The sequence below is a fragment of the Lycium barbarum genome, chromosome 5 (assembly GCF_019175385.1).
Source record: "Lycium barbarum isolate Lr01 chromosome 5, ASM1917538v2, whole genome shotgun sequence".
Classification (NCBI taxonomy): Eukaryota; Viridiplantae; Streptophyta; class Magnoliopsida; order Solanales; family Solanaceae; genus Lycium; species Lycium barbarum.
The window spans coordinates 137760946-137782155 of NC_083341.1; the positions used below are offsets into that span (position 1 = coordinate 137760946).

The 21210-nt window shown below is 34.9% G+C and overlaps 2 protein-coding genes across 4 annotated transcripts; one reads left to right on the top strand and one right to left on the bottom strand.

The window, feature by feature from the left end:
• Positions 1–748: 748 nt before the first annotated feature.
• On the bottom strand, positions 749–11114 carry LOC132641820 (putative late blight resistance protein homolog R1B-12). Of its 3 annotated transcripts, XR_009582989.1 has the most exons (4): positions 10943–11114; positions 7196–9503; positions 5836–5962; positions 749–1013 (listed from the first exon to the last, which is right to left on the bottom strand). XR_009582989.1 is itself a non-coding variant. In XM_060358909.1 (3 exons), the coding sequence occupies exon 2, from the start codon at positions 9469–9471 to the stop codon at positions 7201–7203; it is 2271 nt and encodes a 756-aa protein (XP_060214892.1). In that variant the 5' UTR covers positions 9472–9503; positions 10943–11114; the 3' UTR covers positions 749–1013; positions 7196–7200. The 3 variants fall into 3 exon arrangements, 2 of the variants coding, with proteins under 2 accessions (XP_060214892.1, XP_060214891.1); XM_060358909.1 differs by lacking the exon at positions 5836–5962; XM_060358908.1 differs by lacking the exon at positions 749–1013 and having other exon boundaries at positions 5502–5962.
• Positions 11115–14087: 2973 nt separating this feature from the next.
• On the top strand, positions 14088–20243 carry LOC132641821 (putative late blight resistance protein homolog R1C-3). The gene is made up of 3 exons (XM_060358911.1): positions 14088–14349; positions 16957–19203; positions 19960–20243. The coding sequence occupies exons 2-3, from the start codon at positions 16992–16994 to the stop codon at positions 19968–19970; spliced, it is 2223 nt and encodes a 740-aa protein (XP_060214894.1). The 5' UTR covers positions 14088–14349; positions 16957–16991; the 3' UTR covers positions 19971–20243.
• Positions 20244–21210: the final 967 nt, after the last annotated feature.

Here is a 21210-nt window from a genome sequence, read left to right on the forward strand (position 1 = left end):
TTGTTAGAAGCTATTAAAAGGTAGCTATTTGTGTAAGTTTCACTAAAAAGAAACTAATGCAACATATTCATGTGATTTACACAAATAAGATTTTTCCGTACCACTGTTTAAAATTTAACCTTGTTAAAAAGTATATCGCAAACACATCATTTCACTAGAAGATGGAGCAAAATTCTGACAGATCGCCAGAAATTTTTATTTGGAAGTAATGCCACATGTCAAGTGACATGATGCATCCGGTTAAATACAATGATAAAATAATGTCATGTGTTGGAGTGAATTTGAAATAAAATTTACTTACATTCTCATTTTACTCTTAACAATAATCAATCAGAATGATATAACATGTTTAAGATTACAAGTTTCAAAAGTTTTATAAGCACAAAAATGTTATGGTATGTTTGAATTACAAGTTCCCAAATCTTATAACCAGACAAATGTTATAACTTAACATATTTAAGACCACAAGTTTTAAAAGTGTTATAGTCAATCACAAATTTATAGCATATATATATATATATATATATATATATATATATATATATATATATATATATATATATATATATATATATATATATATATATATGAGAAGGAAAGGACAGATGCAACCAGTGTTTTGAAAGGTGGGGGCGTAAGTGTCACAACCCAATTCGCGAGTCGTGGTGGCACCTACGCTATCCCTCCAAGTAGGCGAACCACATTACTAATAACAAGTTCAATAAGCGAAAAATTAAATAAGAATAAGTTATCACGTCTTAAATACTTATCATAACTAGAAATGTCGCGACAACCCCAAAATCTGGTCAAAGGGTACAAGAGCGCTAACATAGTACGGAATATAAGTCTGAAAATACCCGAGGATACATATTGTCTCTCGAATACAAAAACAGAAATAAATAGAGGAGGTCCTTCAGGGGCCACGGATGACCAAGTAGCTCACCCTGAATGACTGAAAGATGTCACCCTCGCGTATCAGCCACGTGCTGTAGAACTGGAACCTGGATCGTACTCTGCACTCAACAAAAGTGCAGCAAGAGTAGTATCAGTACAACACTTGTACCGGTAAGCATCATAGGCCGACAATGATTAGATAACGCATGAAGAAGTTAAAACTAACAAGTAGCACATAGAGCAAACAGGTATGGTCACGTATCATATACAAGTAAAGTGTAAAAGAATCATGAAATCAACCAAGACAGATCTAATTCACCAAATGATCAGTCAATATATGAGTGGATGAATGCAATGCAATGCAATAGTCACCTCTCTCACTCCACTCTCGTACACACATGCAAAGGGCAGTGCCTTAAAGCCATGACCCATGGGAGACCCGCGAAGTCCATGTACCACTCGTGCTCTCCGGCAGAAACCTCGAAGGCTATCAATCACTCTCAATCTCCGGCAAAGACCTCGGAGTCTCTCTGTCACTCTCAATCTCCGGCAAAGACCTCGGAGTCTCTCAATCACTCACCTCACCATCATCACAATAATAATATGGAAAGCATGTCATGCATGATATCAGTCTCAATAATATCACTAATATAAAATCAACAAGTACAAATCATACTACTGTCCACTGTTCAATTATCAATATTACCATTTCTTTTTCTGTGATAATTGAGCTAGTATGTGACGGAGATACAAACAGGTGATAATCACAGAAAATAACACATTTGACGACAAGCCAATAGCTGACAGAACCAACCTAATTAGAATTCATCTGCACTTCATGCCCGAAGGCCTAACATGCTATCCGTCAATTTCTACAACTACATACGATTTTCTAATCAGAGTCTAACTAAAGTAGACCGTAACCTACCTCAATGCCGAGCGGGTGCCACGAACGATCAAACCAATGACTGCCCTTTGCGTAGAGCCTCTGAGTGATCGAAATCTATCAAATACGCGATTTACATTAGAATACGAATCTAAGGACACCCATATTGCTATACTTATATTCGAAACCCAAAAACGCACCCCGAAAAGTGACCTCGAGCCCAAAACGGCAAAACTGAAATTTTCTTTAAAAATCATTTTACCCATAACCTAAGAGTCCTATATTCAGAAAATTAGTCAATTCCATCCACGAATGGACACTCTCAAATCATAAATTCTCATTTCTTAAGGCTAGGGCTCAAAGCTTTCAATTACCCCAAAATCTTAACTTAGGATTAAAATCTAGCTACCCACATCTCAAATATCATGAATTTGGAGGTGTACATATAATCCAATATACCTAAAGTTTAACCACGTATCTTTAGTTGCTCCATAAAAGTACAACCATCTAGCAATTTAATGTCGTATTCTTACACAAGAAAACTCCTAACCAACAGGAAACAATATACTTTATTCACGAGATACTACATATGCCTTATTCGAAATGCTTGATATTGTCTCTGTCTTGTGGTTCAACAAATTTTCGTTCCTCAAACATAAAGTATAACAGAGGTTTTATTTTCATTAACTAAGAAAAGAAAACATGTAACACCCAAAAATACATAAGAACGATTAACCATTTACCATAACCCCCTTTCTATCCTTTTTGCCTCATGATTATCTCATGATTACTTCAATCATTAGGTTCCCTAATTATTATCCTCATCATTGAATCATTATACCCTAATCATATCTAACTTCACAACTCAAATCCTAATAACCAATAAACAGTGCTATGGATTAAGAAAGAAAATATTACCTGAAGCTATAATTTGATGGAAAACGCACGACCTATTCTTCTCATGATGAGCAGCCTCTTTTTTTTTTCGTGCAAATGATTAATCCCAAAAGCCAATAATTCTTTCACCCTAATACATCTCATATTCTAATATGTGGGCTAGGAATAAATGAGCCTAGCCCCCTCTCTTATAATTTACCTAAATTACTTAGGGCAATTCTGCGAATTGCCCTTCTTTTGGGGTGGTCTTTAAATTTTGCCCTTCATATTTGAAATCTTTAAGTTTTGCCCTTCGGCTAAACCCTATGGGTTCCAGGTTCGAACCCCCACACAGTCAAAATTTTAAAAAAAATTCGCAAGGTAGAGTTTAAATTCGCTATGCCCCAATCGGCATACACTTGTGAAGGAATTACCAAAGTTATGCTGGACCCCGCATACTTATGCCTTATGGGCAGACTTGACATAAGTATGCCGGGTCCGGCATAACTTTGGTAATTCCTTCACAAGTTTATGCCGGATCCGGCATAAAAGTTTGCCCACTAAAAGTATGCCCCCAACGGCATAAGTTTGGTAACATAAACTTGTTAAGGAATTACCAAACTTATGCCGGTCCCGGCATACTTATGCCTTATGGGCAGACTTGGCATAAGTATGCCGGGTCTGGCATAACTTTGGTAATTCCTTCACAAGTTTATGCCTGGTCCGGCATAAAAGTTTGCCCATTAAAAGTATGCCCCCACCGGATGAGGATACCTAGGAAGAATTTCATTGTCCTCCTTCCAATATTATTACAGAACTAAAAGGCTTCATGGTAAAAACTTTGTGCGTGGCCTCTTCCACTCATCGTTATGCAAATGCTGTCAACAATTATCATAGTGTTAATACTCATGAAAAACTAAGCTTAGATATAATGGAACAAAATCACGACAACTACTCTTTTCTAAGTCTGCCCATAAGGCATGAGTATGCCGGGTCCGGCATAACTTTGGTAATTCCTTCATAAGTTTATGCCGGGTCCGGCATACACGCGACCCAAATCTTGCCTTGCAGTTTTCTTTTTTAATTTATGCTTGAGCGGGGATTTGAACTCAGAACCTCATGATTTCTGCGTGAACGTTCAGTGTTGCAATATGAAGGGCAAAAATTAAAGACCAGCAATATGAGGGGCAAAATTTAAAGACCACCCCAAAAGAAGGGCAATCCGCGCAAAAAAAATGAATTACTTAGTCATCCAACTAACACATAATAATGTAAATTAGGCTCACTAGCCACTTAATTAATTCTCCAACTTATGCTTTATATGAGCAAATAAAATTCCTATGAGCAAACTATTCACACACATTAAATAAATATAGTTCAAAAGTACCCGCCAATTAAATCACCGTGCCACCAATTCCCGCAAGTCAAGAGTACCCTTTAAAACTACGAAAATGGCATTTTAGTGAAAATGAGTTCAAAAGTGCTAAACGACCAAACGGGTCGTTACAGTAAGGCGAAGCGTTTTATGTATGCCTCGGTGAGGCGTAAGCTTCGAGACACGTGGCGTAAGCCCCATAATTATTTAATTTTTAGTATTTCATAAAATAATATAATTACAATAAATATTTTTAAATATGTAAATTACATTAAAAAAATTGTAAATAAATGAAATCTCTCTCTCTCTCTCTCTCTCTCTCTCTCTCTCTCTCTCTATATATATATATATATATATATATATATATATATATATATATATATATATATGCGCGCGCGCACGGTTGATTCTCACAAAAATTAATCAAAGCAATCCATTCTACGCCACTTATAACTTGTAAATATATATAACATAATTTTACAAGTACAAACAATACAATGAAATAAAAGCTTCTAAGAAATGCAAATCAACTCTAACATCTTAACTTTCAAACAATGAAAAAATCAAAATTTCTTAAAACAATATTACTATCATACTATTCATTTTATCTTCCTAAGCAAATAATCAATAAATTTTATCAGTATTATAATTAAAACGTAACTCATCCATGAATAAAAATAAAATTACTTTCAAATAGCGAAATAATAAAATATGATATTTGATACATAGCACAAAAGACCAATGACCAGTGAAAATGTACCATTCAGCTATGTATTTTAAAAAAAAATATTAAGTGATATTCACCCTCACGATGTTCTCAAATAGTAAATATGCAATACTACGACTTGTTATTTGAGTTAAACCCAATCTTCTTATTTCTATAGATGAAAACTATTAAGTATCATTCTTTTGTTAAAGAATTAAGAGGGTCATCAATTTTAATAAGGAATTTAACATATAATTTTTGTAAGAACTGTTAGGCGAGCCCCGAGCGTCGGGCGTTAGGCGTGTTTAGGGTGTACAGTCGAGTGCTTAGGGCGTAAGCCTCACAAGAATTAAGCCCTGCACGTGAGTCCTGAGGCGTTTGCCATTGCCCTGCCCCAAGGCAAGTCCCTGGGCGAGGCCTGAAACTGCCTTTTAAAACACGGGATGCAACACAAGGACTTCCTAAGGGTTACCCATCCTACTACTGCTCGCTGCCCAGCCAACGATGAAATACATTCCTCAACTTTTACAGCATATTTAAGATTACAAGTTCCCAAAGTAGAGTCTTTGCCTCACATCTTCCTCTTGGAGGAAGAAAAAAAATTCATTGTATCCTAAGACTGCGTAGTAACATATGTGGGGATGATTTTCATAACGAAATTAATTCCACCCATTTCTCTTCTGATCCCATCTTAATTAGCTTTCCACGGGGTTGATAGGAGTGGAGCTAGAAGTTGACATACAGGTTAGGCCGCATTCAATACCTTATTTTAGTTCAAAACTTCAAATCCTATATTTATAATTAAGAAACTCACTAAATACATACAAAAATTAAATTCACGACTCTTAATTGCTAACATATGATGTCGTCTATCCTAGAATTTAAAATCCATAAAGTTCAAATTCTGAATGTGTTAAACCCTCCTTGCGACCATTTTCTGGAATAGACAAAATTAGGAGTCCTCCGAAAGCATGTTCAAACTTGCCATCAACCTCATAAGATACCCCCTTGTATGTTCAACTGTTTATCCGCAAACACTTTTCTTAGAAGACTCACTTCACAATGCTCTATGTCTAGCACAAAATCAGTAAATCACACCTGAATGTAAAAGGCGAATATATGCACTCCATCGAAGGTGTTTCTCTAGGTTTGAGGACTTATTGAGAGGCCTTCTATTTGTAAAGAGAAGAGTCAATTCCTCCGAGTTTGTGAAGAAAAGAGCAACCTGTCGATAATGTATGAGTTTGAAGAACTTCACAAGAAGGAAAATAAAAGAAGACGAGAGAAGTCTCCCATAAGTTATGGTTGCAATAGCCAAAAGTTAAAAGAATATGGAGAACAAATTGCCTAAATTTATGAGAGTTTAGTTTAAAATTCTGAAGGAGTTCATGAAAAATTGACTTGTGAATGTGAAAAGTTTTATACTAAATTTGTGCAAGGATTCTGTTGAGGGCATATTTGGAAAGCGTACACAAAGGATGTTGAAAATGAAGCTAAAAATCATCGAGACTAATAGAAGAACATGAAAAGACATTTAAGTTTAAGAGGGATGTTGAACATAGTAAACTTAAATGTTTAAATGTGTTCATATGTTCGGTATTGTTCATATGACTATTAGAATATCTATGTGCCAGTAGCGAATTCATGATTTTCACTCAGGGGATTCGGAAAAAACAACAAAAGCTAAATATAAAAAATAATATTGTTCTTGGGAATCGAACCTAGGATGCTAGAAATAATTTTGAACATCATGGACCGCTTGAGTTAACCTTTTGCATTTGTTCAAGGTATTCAAAAGTTAATATATGTACATCAACACAGAAAATCTACCCTATAAATACACTGTAATTTTGTATCGAGGGTGTTCGAGGCGAACACCCTCTAAATCTACCCCTGCTGGTTGCATGGACTTGACGTTTTTAATATGGGCAAGTTCATAGTTTGTGTGTGACACTACTTAGTAGCAATGAGTCTTGAACTATCATAGAACACCTATAAATACCCCTCTCGTGATCTTGTAATGTAAGACTGAAGTTTTTTGATGATATGAAATGAGCTCAATGTTTATCTCATTTTCCATCCCCTTTGTATCTTATGACATTATCAAGGGTCCATCTTATATTACAATAAAGAGATGCTGTTCGTTGGTCTCTTTGCAAGGTTCAGTTGAGTTTTGATACAAGTAAACAGAATATATGCTGGAAAACAAAAGAAAGATGGTTGAAATGGATGGCTTAGTTACATTTGTGGATGGACTTGATGCACATTAATCAAGGGACTATAAGTCGAAACGTCGAAGAATATAAGAAAAATGAAGGAAATTGCACAAGCCATAATCCATTCAAAATTTTGTTTAATTTAAACATACTATCATTAAAGAGGACGAGTGCTAATTAGCATGCAAGTCGATAAAGAAACTTTTTCTTCTTGCATGTTTCATTATAATGAAATCACTTACCATCTTTAGTAATTCTTCGGGATATGAACTTGGAGTCTGTCACTTGCTTGGTTGTTTTCTACCTCTTCTTTAATTTCCCATGCTGAATTCCCGACTGAGTCACTACAGTTGATCACTTTAATCAATTTTAGCGATAGAATATCCACAAAGCTAGAAGGAATCTCCTCAAGCTGTTCACAATCTTTTATGACTAGTTTCTCAAGCACGGGAAACGATTTCTCGGAGGACTCCCATTGATTCATATCCGCTAGCTCTAATTTCAAGTATTTCAGTGCTTTGAACTCATGATCTGTGACGTCCCATTGCGGATCACAGGTGAAGTGTATAAAAAATAACTTGAGAGTCTCAAGTTTTTCCAGTGCTGCAATACTTGAAACTATTTCTTCGGTTAGTGAGATGCCAGCAAGTGATAAAACCTTGAGATTCAAAGGGAAGACTGATTTGAACCATCCAATTGATTTGGAGAATCCAATCGGGAAACTTATTTCAAGAGATTGAAGTCGGTTATGAATTTCCGGTGTAGGAAACAGAGAATGATTGGGCATGCCATGAAAATTAACAATGGAGAGCCTGAGTTCTTCGAGATTCGGAAACCTCCACCAGAACTTCCGATTCATATCAGCCACAGATACACGACACATGCCAAAAGTCTTTAAGTTCTCTAACACATTTTGTGAAGATTCTTCTTGATCACTGTCCTCCCAGATAAAGGAAAATTCACTAATATCCACATGCCTTAGCTTCTTCATTTTCCAAATATCCGGTGATGTCTTTATACGCTGATGTGACTGCACACGTAAAGTTTGTAGATCACGCATGTGTGAAACCCACTTGAAATCAAATTTTTTGACAAAAATTGCAAGGTATTTCAAGTGAGTGAGTTTTTCTAGTTTGGAAGCCGGAGAACTTTGAAATTCCCAAGCACTTTCTGAATTGATATCCAACAAATGCAACACCCTAATAAGCCTCAAATTAGTAAGTAAAGAGAAAAGATCCATACATCCTGATGAATAGAATCGCGGATGAGCGATAAACTCTAAAGACTCCTTTTCTTTGGAGCTCACCATTGGAATCTCATCCACTGAATATCCATGCAGCTCCAATTGCTTAACAAGCTGGTCATGGATATACATGCATAACCGAGGATTGTTTGGATATGAAGGTTGGGATGAGTTGTATGGCACAACGCGCTGTGTAAACTCTACTTCTTTAAGTTTACTTGAGCAAAACTCACGCACTAGATCATGAACCATGCAGTATTTTATATCACCATTAGATCTCCTTTTAGAAACCATCAGAAGGCTTCTATTGACTAGATCACTCAAGTAATCTTTGGATGATTTCTCTAAGTTCTCCGTGTCAATGTTGTGCACAAACTCTTCAGCTATCCATAACTTTAGCAAATCAGAAACCGGAATGTTATAGTCTTCCGGGAAGTATCCAATGTAAAGAAGGCAATGCTTTAGATGATCCCCTAAATAGTCATAACTTGATTGAACCGCTTTCATGCTCTGCTCTTCTAAACCATGCGAACTTAAATCCTTTGCAAAATCTTGCCAGACGGAGACCTGCCTTTCCTTCTGAGCAATAATTCCAGCATTCAAGACAACCACAAGAGGCAGTCCTTTACAGCTTCTGGCAACTTCAAATCCTGCCTCCTGTAGCTCCGATGGACAGGTCTCACATTTAAATACTTTCTTTTGCAATAATTCCCAACTCTCTTCATCCGTTAGGAATCGAAGAAAATAAGGGTCGGTGTACAGTTTAATATGCTTTGCCACCTTTTCATCTCGAGTTGTTACCATTATTCTACTTCCTCTGTCCACACTAGGGAAAGATAATTGCAAATCTTCCCATGCTTCATAGTTCCATATATCATCCAAAATGATGAGGTATCTCTTGACAAACAGTGCCTTCCTCAACGCATCAGCGACGTCCTCATCCCCTTTGATGTCGTGCTTTTCACCTGTAACTTGCTTAAGAATCTCAACCAATAGCTTCGTGATGCTATATGTTTGTGAAATAGTACAAAATGCTAGAACATCAAAGTGATGAACAATACGTTGACTGTTGCACACCTTTTTAGCCAAAGTCGTTTTACCTAGTCCAGCCATTCCAACAATCGAGATAACGTCCCGTTCTTTTGTTGCTCCAGTCAATTTCTGAATTATCTGTTTTATATCCTCCTCAAAGCCCACAAATTCCTCATTATTAGATGGAGGGTTGCATTGAGTTGAAAGAGTTGCATGGGAAGTGGTTTTCTTGACGTTCTCCATGTCAATCAGCGGTTGTTTCAAGTAAACTCAAACTACAGTATAGTTAATAACACTGTCAGTCTCCAAAAAAGCAATGGAAACAAGATACATCAATTAGCTAGCACTCAACATTTTAAAGAAATACACATCTATAGGACTCCAATATGTATATACAAGATGAATGAGGAGCACAAGCATATAATCAAGATAAATGGGAGGAGAAAAATCTTAATTGGAATCAATAGACTTTAAGTCTCCATTAGAATGTTTTCTTTCATTGTTGGGAAATATTATAAGTGCCGCTCCTTGTGCGCGCGCACATTGTTTTGTAGTCAATTATAAATGTTAGTTTGATAATATCACCATTGTCATAGAAGAACAGTAAGAAATAACACGGGAGATCTATGAAAGTAACACATGAGATCCTTATAATGTCATTTCTTTTTGTTTTTGATCAATTAAATGTATTTTCATACATAAACATGGCCATAAACGGCCATATACAAGAGGTATATACCAAAAGGTAAAGAATCTACAAAAAAGATATGATTCTCTACAAACTCCATCAAATCGTCTATACGACAAGGACCTTTCTGTGTGCAAAAGAAAATAAGGGAATGAGGCTACTCGTCAATTGAAAGAGAAGCTCGACCCTACTCCTTCAAAAGCTCTCCTATCTGTTGCTCGTGACCATTTCAAAGTGTTTTAATTAAATTTCAAAGACTTTAAGAGTGGCATAAATGAGTCATTTCCGATAGTTCGATGACATAAATGAGTAAAACTATTGACGAGTGACATAAATGAGTCATTTCCGATAGTTCGATAGCATATTTGAGCCTTTTCCGTTTATTATATATTCATTTCGGTATTCAAAAAATGCAAGCAACATTGAGAGACAAGCAAGTAGTGTTAAAAGAATATGTGAAAGATTTGCCAACAAAGGATAATTTTGAGCTCAGAAAATCAGGAATTATCCCATTAATTGTCCGGTGAAGATTACTCTCGAATTCGCCAGGGGCATATGGGGTTTTAGCATTTGAAAGTTATAGTTCGGGAATAACGTAAACAAGGCATCATATAAGTATGAAATTAATAAAAACGTGATAGTTTAGGCGGGGTTTAGCACTTAAAAGTTATGGTTCGGGGGTAATGTAAACAAGACAGAGTTTAAGTATGAAACTAATAAAAATGTGATCGGGGTTTTGATCCATTATCTCTTGATAAATAGAAGAGAGACTTTTCAAAGATAGCAACATATACAAATATCTATTCTCATTTTTTGGGTTTCTTTGATTATTCCATCTTTTGCCTAAGGACTCATTAGCGAGCTAGATCTGGTTGGTGATATTTGTAAATTAAAAGAAAATCACGAGCACAGTATAGAGTATATGGTAAAAACGAAACATAAAAATTCTGACAAACACACAAAAAAGAAATAGCAAAAAGAAAAATAAAAGAAAATACAAAATAGAAACCTGAAAAGGAATCTCACCTTCTATTAATGATGAGAGTTGCTACAGAGAGATTTCAGTCTCAGAGAAAAGAAAAAGAAGAAGAATTGTTAAGATCAAGTTTGTGGACTTCAATCTTGAAGAATGAAGACTGATTTCACTATAGTTGGTAGCAAAAAGACAGCTAGCAGCAATAAATAAATGGAAAAGGGTAATAAATTGTTGACCTGTTGACCAGGGGAACTTTATAACAGTGAACATGGTGCTCCTTTATTGGAAAAAATTAAGGGGTTGTTTGGTGTATGGTATAAGCAGGGATATCTCAGTATTATTTTTTTGTATCATAGTTGGGTGGGATAAATTTATATCTTCTACCAAATAGAGTATAAAATGAAGCATAATCTTAAGGATGGGATATCCCACCTTATCCTACTAACTTTGAGATTATTTTTTCAAATGAGATAAATTAGTCTGCGTACCAAACGACCCCTAAAGGATAGGCTTAAGGATAAATTATGTATTGATTCAACCGAAAAGGGTCACATTTGCTCTTGTCCTGTAAAAAAATAAGTTATATTTATCTTTCGATACACTTTTCCAATATATACGCCATTGTCGTCTTACTTTCAACCAAACTTACCCCTCATCCGTTAAAATTTGTTGATTGCTTAAATAGGACGGATTTGGGATATGGTTTCTATATGAACTATGTGATGTGTTTTCTATATGAACTATGCGTTATTATTTTCTCACTTTATAAGCTAATATTTGACAAGTTTTTTTTCTTTTTAAAAAAAATTAAGATGTTCTCCCAATTTTCATCCTCTTTGGTGATGGGGGTTTGGCTTGAACCCCTACTATGTCAATTCCGCCAAAAAAAAAAATTATATAGAAGTGTGAAGAGATGGACGACCAAGGATGGTATTGTAATTTCACAGCTAACATTAAAGTAATTCCTTTGATTCTTTCATGGCCTCGTTTCCCATTCAATTTCTTACATTTGTAACATCAATATTTTGCCGTGCTCAATTAAATATGTACACTATTACAAATGATGTCATTTCAAATAGCATGATCCGCTAACCACGTGTCACACTTTTACTTTTCACTCTTTTCTTTATGGTGCAAAAAAAAAAAAAAAGTTGCGATAACATACTTTGGTCACTTTCCTCTTTTGGAGGTCATTTAGGTTCCGGACTCTGAGTTAGTATGTGTCACAACTACTATATTCCACCACTATGAATATTTATAGTTCATGACAATCATTAAACTATTTGTGACATCTCGTCTCTTCAAGAACATGCCAAGAGCCCTTGGATAAATGTTCGTTGACGAATTAGAGGACATCATAAATATTACAATTTGCAATGTTTTGCAATACTACAATATTGCAATGTTTTGATATACAAGACACAAATTTTGTGTTCCCAATCCTGACTCCTGGGTAGGGTCCAATGACCGACAACCTTTCCATTTTACCCTACTATAAGATACACTGTTGGGCTGTTGGCTAATTTTTCAAGAACTGTTAAATTTGGTCCTTGTTTAAAGTTTGGGAGAAGTGCTCTTAATTATAAAAATTTATATTGGAGATTATGAGATTATTTTGATGGTTTTAATTTTTTTTTATACAATACCAATTTACGTAGTATAAAGTTTATAATTGTCAATGTTAATCTTTCCATAAAAAAATGTTATACAATTTCCTTTCGGAACTATCATACCCATCGATTGAAACTTAGGATTACTTAAAATTACACATGTAATATAATGTATCAAGGTATTGCGTTTTTCTTTTATCATATCATTCTCAGAGTTGGTAAAATAAATTCATTGTTATTAATGTAGAAAAATATTTTTTAAATAATTATATATGAAAAGGTGTATGATTGATCATATTCAGAAATAATAAATCATACATAATGGCTAATGCGTAAGGATTCAGAAGAAGAAGAAAAGATGCACATTGTCGTTTCTTTTGTGTTAAAAAAAAGAAGTCTTTATACACCTTTTTTTTTCTTTATTGTTGTCATTATAATTTTCTCACACATTCTAAATTCCAAAAAGAAATATGAAAAAAAAAAAAAAAAAAGTAATTTCATTTTAAATAAGTCAAAGTCAAAATTAACCATTTTCCCATTATTTTGCGCAATTGTTAGTGAGAGAGAGATTTTTCAAAACAGTACGGGTTGTTTGATTCGTGGACTAAATTATTCTGAGATTGTATTTTTTTGGACTAATTTATCCCACCTGGAAAGTGATCTAAAATAGGGCTGGGCATAAATACCGAAAACCGAAAAATCGAAAAATCGAACCGAACAGAATCAAAACTTCAACAAACCGAACCAAACTAGTTTGGTTCGGTGTTTGGTGTCCATCGTCAAAAAACCGAAACCGAAATAGCTGAACCGAAGTTTGATAAAACCGAACCGAAAAACTGAACGCGCACCGAAATTTAATACATTACCCAAAAAAATTAAAATAGTCCAGGCTAATTAAGTTTAAAACAAAAAAAAAACCCAACTGTAATAAGTCTTCTTTTGTATTTGTATCCCTAGTTTCCACTTCAATTGAAAAAATCAAATATTCTTAACAAAGAAAGATAACTGGGATGTCTCTTTAGGATTAATGTATGTCCTTTATGTGTTTTCTTAATTATTCTTACGGTATGTATATAACACTTAGTAAACCTATATCATGATTATAGTTTTATGTTCTTGTGTATCCTGTTTATTTGATTTTGATTTCAATTTATCAGTTTTATGTTTTATTGCTTTTGAGAATATGAATTAGTGTCAATGGAATTGCTTCTAATATTATATTAAAAAATCGAATTGAAAAAATCGAAATCGAACCGAACCGAACTTTAAAAAACCGAAACCGAAAGAACCGAACTAGTTTGGTTCGGTGTTTGGTGTCCACCTTCAAAAAACCGAACCCGAAATAGCCAAATCGAAATTTGATAAAACCGAACGCCCACCCCTAATCTAAAATAATCTCAAGTTTGATAGAATATTCAAGACTAAGTTTGAGATTAAATATATAACTATATTTGATTGTCGGTATAAATTTATCCACCATTAATACAATATAAATTTAATCCATGACTAATCCTCAGATATTACACCTTATCTCTATTTTGGGCAAAAAGTAAGACGAAAATTTAAATTATCTTTATTTCGAATAATTCGAAGTTAGTTTTGACCCTTTTCCTTGATCACACTTACATCCACATGTTCAAGTCCACGGTCTTCTTTCCAATTCTTCCTCTTCATTTCTCTTGCCCGAAACCATATATAAAGTTAAGAGAACCTTGCAGCAATTCATTTCTCTTGCCAGAATAATAATAATAAAAAAAAAAAAAAGCATAGCAAGCGTATCATCTTCATCTGAGTCTCTGTTGTTCAAGATCGATTTGGCCTTCGTTCCTTCTCATCTGCAGTTGAAGGTAATTCTTTTGTGTTGCATTTTCTTCTCTTTCTTTTGCTTCTTCTTTGTGAGCCGATGGTATCTGCTTTGTTGGTTGAGCTGAAATTTGTTATTTTCTGTGTATTGAATTATGTTGCAATTGCTACATGTTTGTTTACTTCTGTTGATGTCCAAATCCCATGAATTTTGAGAATTTAGCCACTCTTTACCTGCAAACATGAACAAACAGTTAACAAACAATTGGTTCCTATAATTCTCCTCCCTTAGGATTTGAATATATGAATCTTCTTCTTTTCCTGCACCCATGAACAAACAGTTAGTAAAACATTGAGAATCCAACTCCTGAAAAAAACTATTTGCCAGAACAGTTCCTCTGTCCAAGGCCACATTAGCAAGACTCAAGCCACATTTTTCTGTTTTTTGCTATTTCACTTTTGATCACATTTTGATGTCTTCTAGTTTCTTTTTACAAAATGTGCCTATGCTGTGATGATGATTTTCTCTTTCGGTCCACAATTATTTAACAGCTTTAGAAATTTGATTTTCTCTTTCGGTCCACAATTATTTTACAGCTTTAGAAAGCTCACTTAAAATGTTTGTTTCAAAATTAACGGGTTAAATAATGGTAAATTAGGCGGAAAAAAAAAGGAAAATTGTCAAAAGCCAGAACAATGAAGGGTTCTTGGCCAAAATTGTCCCTTATCTATTCGGTCGGTCCGAAAGTCGATCGGTTTTTAGTTTTTACCGTGTTTTTATAGTAATCACAGTTAGTTTTTAAGTATATTCTGTTGGTTCAAAGTTACTCCACTTTAGTAAACTTAAGGGACTAAGGATGCTCAATGTTATATTTGAAGGGCCAAAATAGATCTACTCAATGTTCTATTTGAAAGACCAAAATAGATCTATCTCATAGATAAGGGACAATTTTGGCTTAAAAAAAAAGAACAATGAACAAAGATTATGCAGCTATCTTTCAAAATTTTCTCCGAAATGAGAAAAACCTGTTTTTTCCAACTAGATAAGAATCAAACCAATGAAAATATTACTTCATTGATTTACCTTGGTTTCAATATTCTAAAACAGAACTGTAAACACCCTACTCTCTATTTTCTTTCTCTAATTACTCGCGCCCGCAAATATTTGACATCTAAACTTACTTATTTACTTATTTATTTTTTAGGAGAATCACCTAGTTCCAAACTCGAATGCTCGGTTGAATTTTATGAAGTGCAAAAAATCTGTACAGTGTGGGAGGGAATATGTACCTTACTTCCTATGAATATGAGAATCAGACAGACCCATACATTAAACATCTCTAATGTATGCAAATTCTATACGATGCATGACCTATGTGAGGAAAGGACTCATTTCCTTTACATATTGTTTTGTAGTGCTACTACAACTATGAAGCCCTGGTTAGATTTTACTCCAGAGGATTTCATGGAGGGTCAAAGTAGGAGTTTGCATTTCTATGAGTTCTAATCCTTAATGTAGGCAAAGAGTCCATTTGGATTAGCTCATTGTAAATAACGGATAAGCATTACGTGTTGAAATTAGTTTTGTAAATAAGCAGTTACGTGTTTGGGTAAAAGTGCTAAAACTGATAAACAGTTGATTTGATTGGTAAAAATATGCTGATAAACAGTTTTTCGGTAAAATGACTAAAATACCCTTCTTTTTTTTTCTCCCTTTTTTTTTTTCTTTTCAAAAAATGTAAATTTAAAGTATCTTTGCATGGAAAATGATGAACGACGGATATGTAATGGAGAGAAAGTTAGCGATTTTGTTTTGAAAAAGGTATTTTGGGAACTAAAAAGTATTAAGGATAAAATCATAAAAATCTTGATTTATGAGGCTCTTTAAGCGTTTACCAAACGCGTAGATAAGCCAAAAAGTGCTTAAAAGACAGTTTGACCAGCTTATTAGCTTAGCCAAACAGCCTCATATTGCATCTTTCTAGGTTAAGAAGTCCCCTAATTTCCTTTGGTATTTCCTGGTGATTCCGGTACATCTAGGTATATTTCAGTGTATGACTTATTTAACCCAGTTTATCAACTACTTGGTTGGCCTCTCTTATACAATGTTTTATCACAATGTCATGGCCACAATTTTTTGATCCGTGTTACAGTTTTCCATCCTCCAAAGAGTTACAATCTCCCTGAATTGTGTCCACTAACGAAATTGGATCCAGGGCCTAGTTTCAGAAAAGATTGGGTGACTTGATTTGTTTGATTGTTTGACTTGTTTATATGTGCATTTATTAAAATGCAAAATCTTCTATAAAAGAGATGGAAAATTTAAGCATTAAAGTCTGTGAAAACTGAAAAAGATACTCCCACACACATAAAAGGAGTGGACTTTGGAACACCTCAGAGATTGAAAAGAGAACACGCTGATGGAGATTAAGGTGAAGGGATTTGGGAGAGAATGACAGGGAGTTATTCCTTCCTCTGATCCATCTTGATTAGTTTCTTCTTTATTTGGTGTCATGTAGACACATAAGACTTCACATGTTGCATTAGTTTTATCTTTGTGTTCTCTTCTAAGCTGTGAGTTAATTCTTAATTGTTATAATGTTGTTTCCTTTTGTGGAGGCTGACAGAGCTGTCAATTATGATATATGTAGATTTTACTTCCAGCAATCAATTAAAGAGGCCAGATATGGAGGACATTGATATTTTGGAAAGAGCTCCTACTCCTGCAAAACCTTCCACCCAACGTATGTATCCATCAGTTGATGCCGAAATAGTGGGTTTCGACGATGATGCAGAAAATGTAATTCAAAAACTGATAGGAGGGCCAACAGAGCTTGACATTATCTCGATCGTCGGGATGGGCGGGCTAGGTAAAACAACTTTGGCTAGAATGGTATACGATAATCGTTTTATTCGTGCTCACTTTGATGTTCGAGTGTGGTGCTGCATTTCACAAACATGTAATGTGAAAGCGCTGTTGCTTGAGATGCTAAAGCAAACTATGGGTTATAAGCATGTTGCTGTAGATGCTGATAGAATATCAGACATGTTGCGGGAGAGTTTATTTGGAAAGAAATATCTCATCGTATTGGATGATATAAAGGAAGTCGAGCCATGGGAAGAGTTGCGACATTCTTTCCCAAATGGTGAAAATGGAAGTAGAATAATGGTAACTACTCATGTTGAAGCAGTAGCTAAAGAGCTTAAGCACTACAGTGATCCTTATTTTCTTTCATTTCTAAGTGATAAACATAGTAGGGAATTATTGCAGAAGAAATTATTTCAAGGGGAAAGTTGTCCTCCGGAGCTACGTAGTGTAGTAGCACAAGTTGCTGAACACTCCAAGGGATTGCCTCTTGCTATTGTATTGATTGGCTCACATCTTTCGACAAAGAAAGCTTCTTTGTGGCTTGATATTGTGAATAATTTGACTTCCAATTCTTTAGAACAAGATGCAATGAAGGTGATACAACTAAGTTACGACCATTTACCGGACCATTTAAAGTCTTGCCTTCTGTACATAGGATTGTTTCCTAAACGTTATGAAATTCCTGTGTCTGATTTGCTAAAGTGGTGGATAGCTGAGGAGTTAGTACATAACAATGACACATTGGTACTAGAAGAAGTATCAAAGATTTACTTGAATGATCTTGTTCACAGAAGCCTAGTAATGGTTTCTAAAAGAAGAACTAATGGTGAAATAAAATACTGCAAAGTTCATGATCTAGTGCGTGAGTTTTGCTTGGACAAAATTAAAAAGGAGAAGTTTATGCAGACCATACTGCCATATAGTTCACGTCAAACTTTAGATTCAGATGAACAAAGGTTATGCATGTATATACATGGCACCATGAAAAGTAATTCCAAGGAAAAGGAGTCTTTTGGACAACATCATCAAAGGCCACTGGAGTTCATTGTTCATCCAAAATTCAGTATATCGGACAGTAAAAGTCTTTTCCCTTTACTCAATAAATTTAGACTTATTCGGGTGTTGCATTTATTGGATATCTATTTGCAAAATTCTTGGGCTGCTGCATTCCGATCACTGACTCACTTGAGGTACCTATCAATTTTTGTCAAAGCATTTGATTTCAAGTGGGTGTCACACCTACTCCATCTACAAACCTTGCAGGTTCGTTCATCTTACATAATGGTATCACCTGCTATTTGGAATATGGAGAAGTTGAGGCATGTCGATATAAACGAATTTTTGATTAAATGGGAAGACAATGAACGAGTAATGTTTGAAGAATCTTCAAAAATAGTGTTAGATAACTTGAAGACTGTTGGCATGTGCTATATGTCCGTGGTTGACATGACTCCGAAGTTTTGGGGAAAGTTTCCAAATCTTGAAGAACTCACCCTCCACATTGATGAATTTGGAGATGTTCCCAATGCTAATAAAGAAAAAGGGTTTGGAGATGTTCCCAATTATTCAGACTCCGCATTGATGAATTTGGAGATCTTCCCCTCAAGTCTTAAGGTTTTGTCCCTTAGTGACATCTTCCTAACGGACGAAATAGTTTCAAGTATTGCAAAATTGAGACACCTTGAGACTCTTAAATTATCTGAAATATACTTTAGGGGGGAACAGTATTGGGACCTCAATGACAACAAGTTCCCTGCACTTAAAGTTTTGAGGCTACATCATGTCTTTATGATTGAATGGTTTTGCTTAGATGCATCTTCATCATTTCCTGTGCTTGAAAAACTAATATTAAAAAGTTGTTCCAAGCTTGAAGAGATCCCGTATAGCTTTGCAGCTATCTATCGTCTGCAATTGATTAAAGTGATCGACTGTAGCAACTCAATTGGAAATTCAGCTTTGGGCATTAAACAAGAAGCAGGGGGCATTGGAAATGGCAGTCTCAAAGTTCATATCTTAAAGACTAAACACGGTAAGTGATCTCATAATTATGACACGTGCAAAATGAAACGAACACTTTTGGATATGGAAAATAATTTTAGTAACTTCTGTCTTGCATACTGAAGTTCAGGTCTCATTCTTTAATATTTGTGGCAATCTTGACCAGCATTTGGAATGTGTAAAAATTTCATGAATCTCATCTATCCTTCACAAAAATGCCTCAACTTATGTTGCCCGGACTCTTCAAAAATGCTGCCAAGTGCGTGTTGGATCCTCCAAAAGTAGTGTATTTTTGGAGGATCCAACACGGGTGCAGCAACATTTTGGGAGAGTCCGAGCAACATAGGCCTCAACCAAATAGCAATTGATAATTTTAAAGCTTACCCTTTAAGCATTGTGAATGGTGCTTTTTTTTTTTTTTGTTGTTGTGTGTGTTTGGGGGGGGGGGGGGGGGGGGGGAGAGAGAGCTTCCTAGATTACTATTGACGACAGATGATACATAAGTTACAACAACCCAGTGAAATCCCACAACGTGGAGCAACGACAGATGATACATAAGTTACATTATGTCAATTCTGCTACATAATGCATTGACCCACTCCTCAAGAAAGAACAAACTAACATTCTTTCGTTGCTCCACTTTTGTGGCATTTTTTCTTTACATGCTTTCAATCGTTAAATTTTCTTTTTTACCAATTTCTCATTTATAGTTATAGTTGTTGCAATGTCCTTCACTTTCCTGACATTCTTCAGTCTTTTCTTTTCTAATTGCTTCATCTTTGTATAGAATCCACCTAAATGCAAATCCAGATCCATTGGACTCGTTATCTTCTGATCAAAGGATACATGCATCAGTAGAAGCTAAACCGTTGCGCCCAATTCCTATTTCTGTTCTGCTACATGGTTACTGAGACAAAATGTTTCACTTTTGTTGATGGGTTCTTTTGCATATCAGCTTTGTGTAGTTTCTGACTTGCAACTGCTCTGATATGTATGGTCACAAATTCTGCTTTTACCATCTGTCATGTGGATCAATCAGTTTATTTCATATTTTACATTGTTTCATTTGTCTCTTTGCTTTTACTCCAGCAATTTGCTATTTGCTGATGGAAATTAGTTATTGTGGCTTTCTTTAGTTGAAAACCAATCAGAAAAAGTGATTACTGGGATTATTTGCCCTGTCAGTTAAAAATTATTGCATTATTTGGTGTCTTAGCTCTAGCTTAATCAATTTTTAGTTAGTTTCAACTTAGCAGTAAGTCCATTATAACTTGGAAAATCATATTGTTGAATTATTATACTTGTTCATGCATTATAGTTACTTCTAGTTTATGAACTACTAAATTAAATGCATTAGGAGAGGTATGTATTGGTGGAAACTTCTAGAATCAGTCTAGTCAGTTCATTGATGTACTTTGAGAGAATAAAAGTCTAGTCCATGCATGTACTTTGGGAAATGGAGTCTAGACTTAAATGGAAATCCATGTAACCCTATAATCTACCCATTTTTGAGGAACTCAAGTTTGAAAGAAGAATCACCATTTCCTCTTCTCTTATGAGTTTGAGTGTTTCACAAACATATCTAGCCTAATGTGATTTATAGCCTGCTTGACGAAACTTATTTTTTTCTAAAAGTGCTTATTTTTTTCAATAAGTGCTTATTTTAAAAAAAGTGATGTGTTTGACCAACTTTTTGGGAGAAAATAAGTGCTTCTGGAGAGTAGCAAAAATAGTTTTTCAGAAGCTAAAAAAAATAGTTTTTATCTAAAAGCATTTTTTTGAAAAACACTTTTGAGAAAAATACACGTAGAAACACTTTTTAAAAGCTTGGCCTAACACTAATTGCTGCTCAAAAATGCTTTTCAAATTAATTGGCCAAATACAAACTATTTTTTTGCAAAAAATATTTTTTTAAAAGATACTTTTCAAAATAATCTGATTTTAAAATTTTTACCAAATAGGCTATTAGATCAACAGACACTTTAAGAGAAATCACACGTGAGCTCCAAACGTGTGCGGATAAGACTATTAACAAATT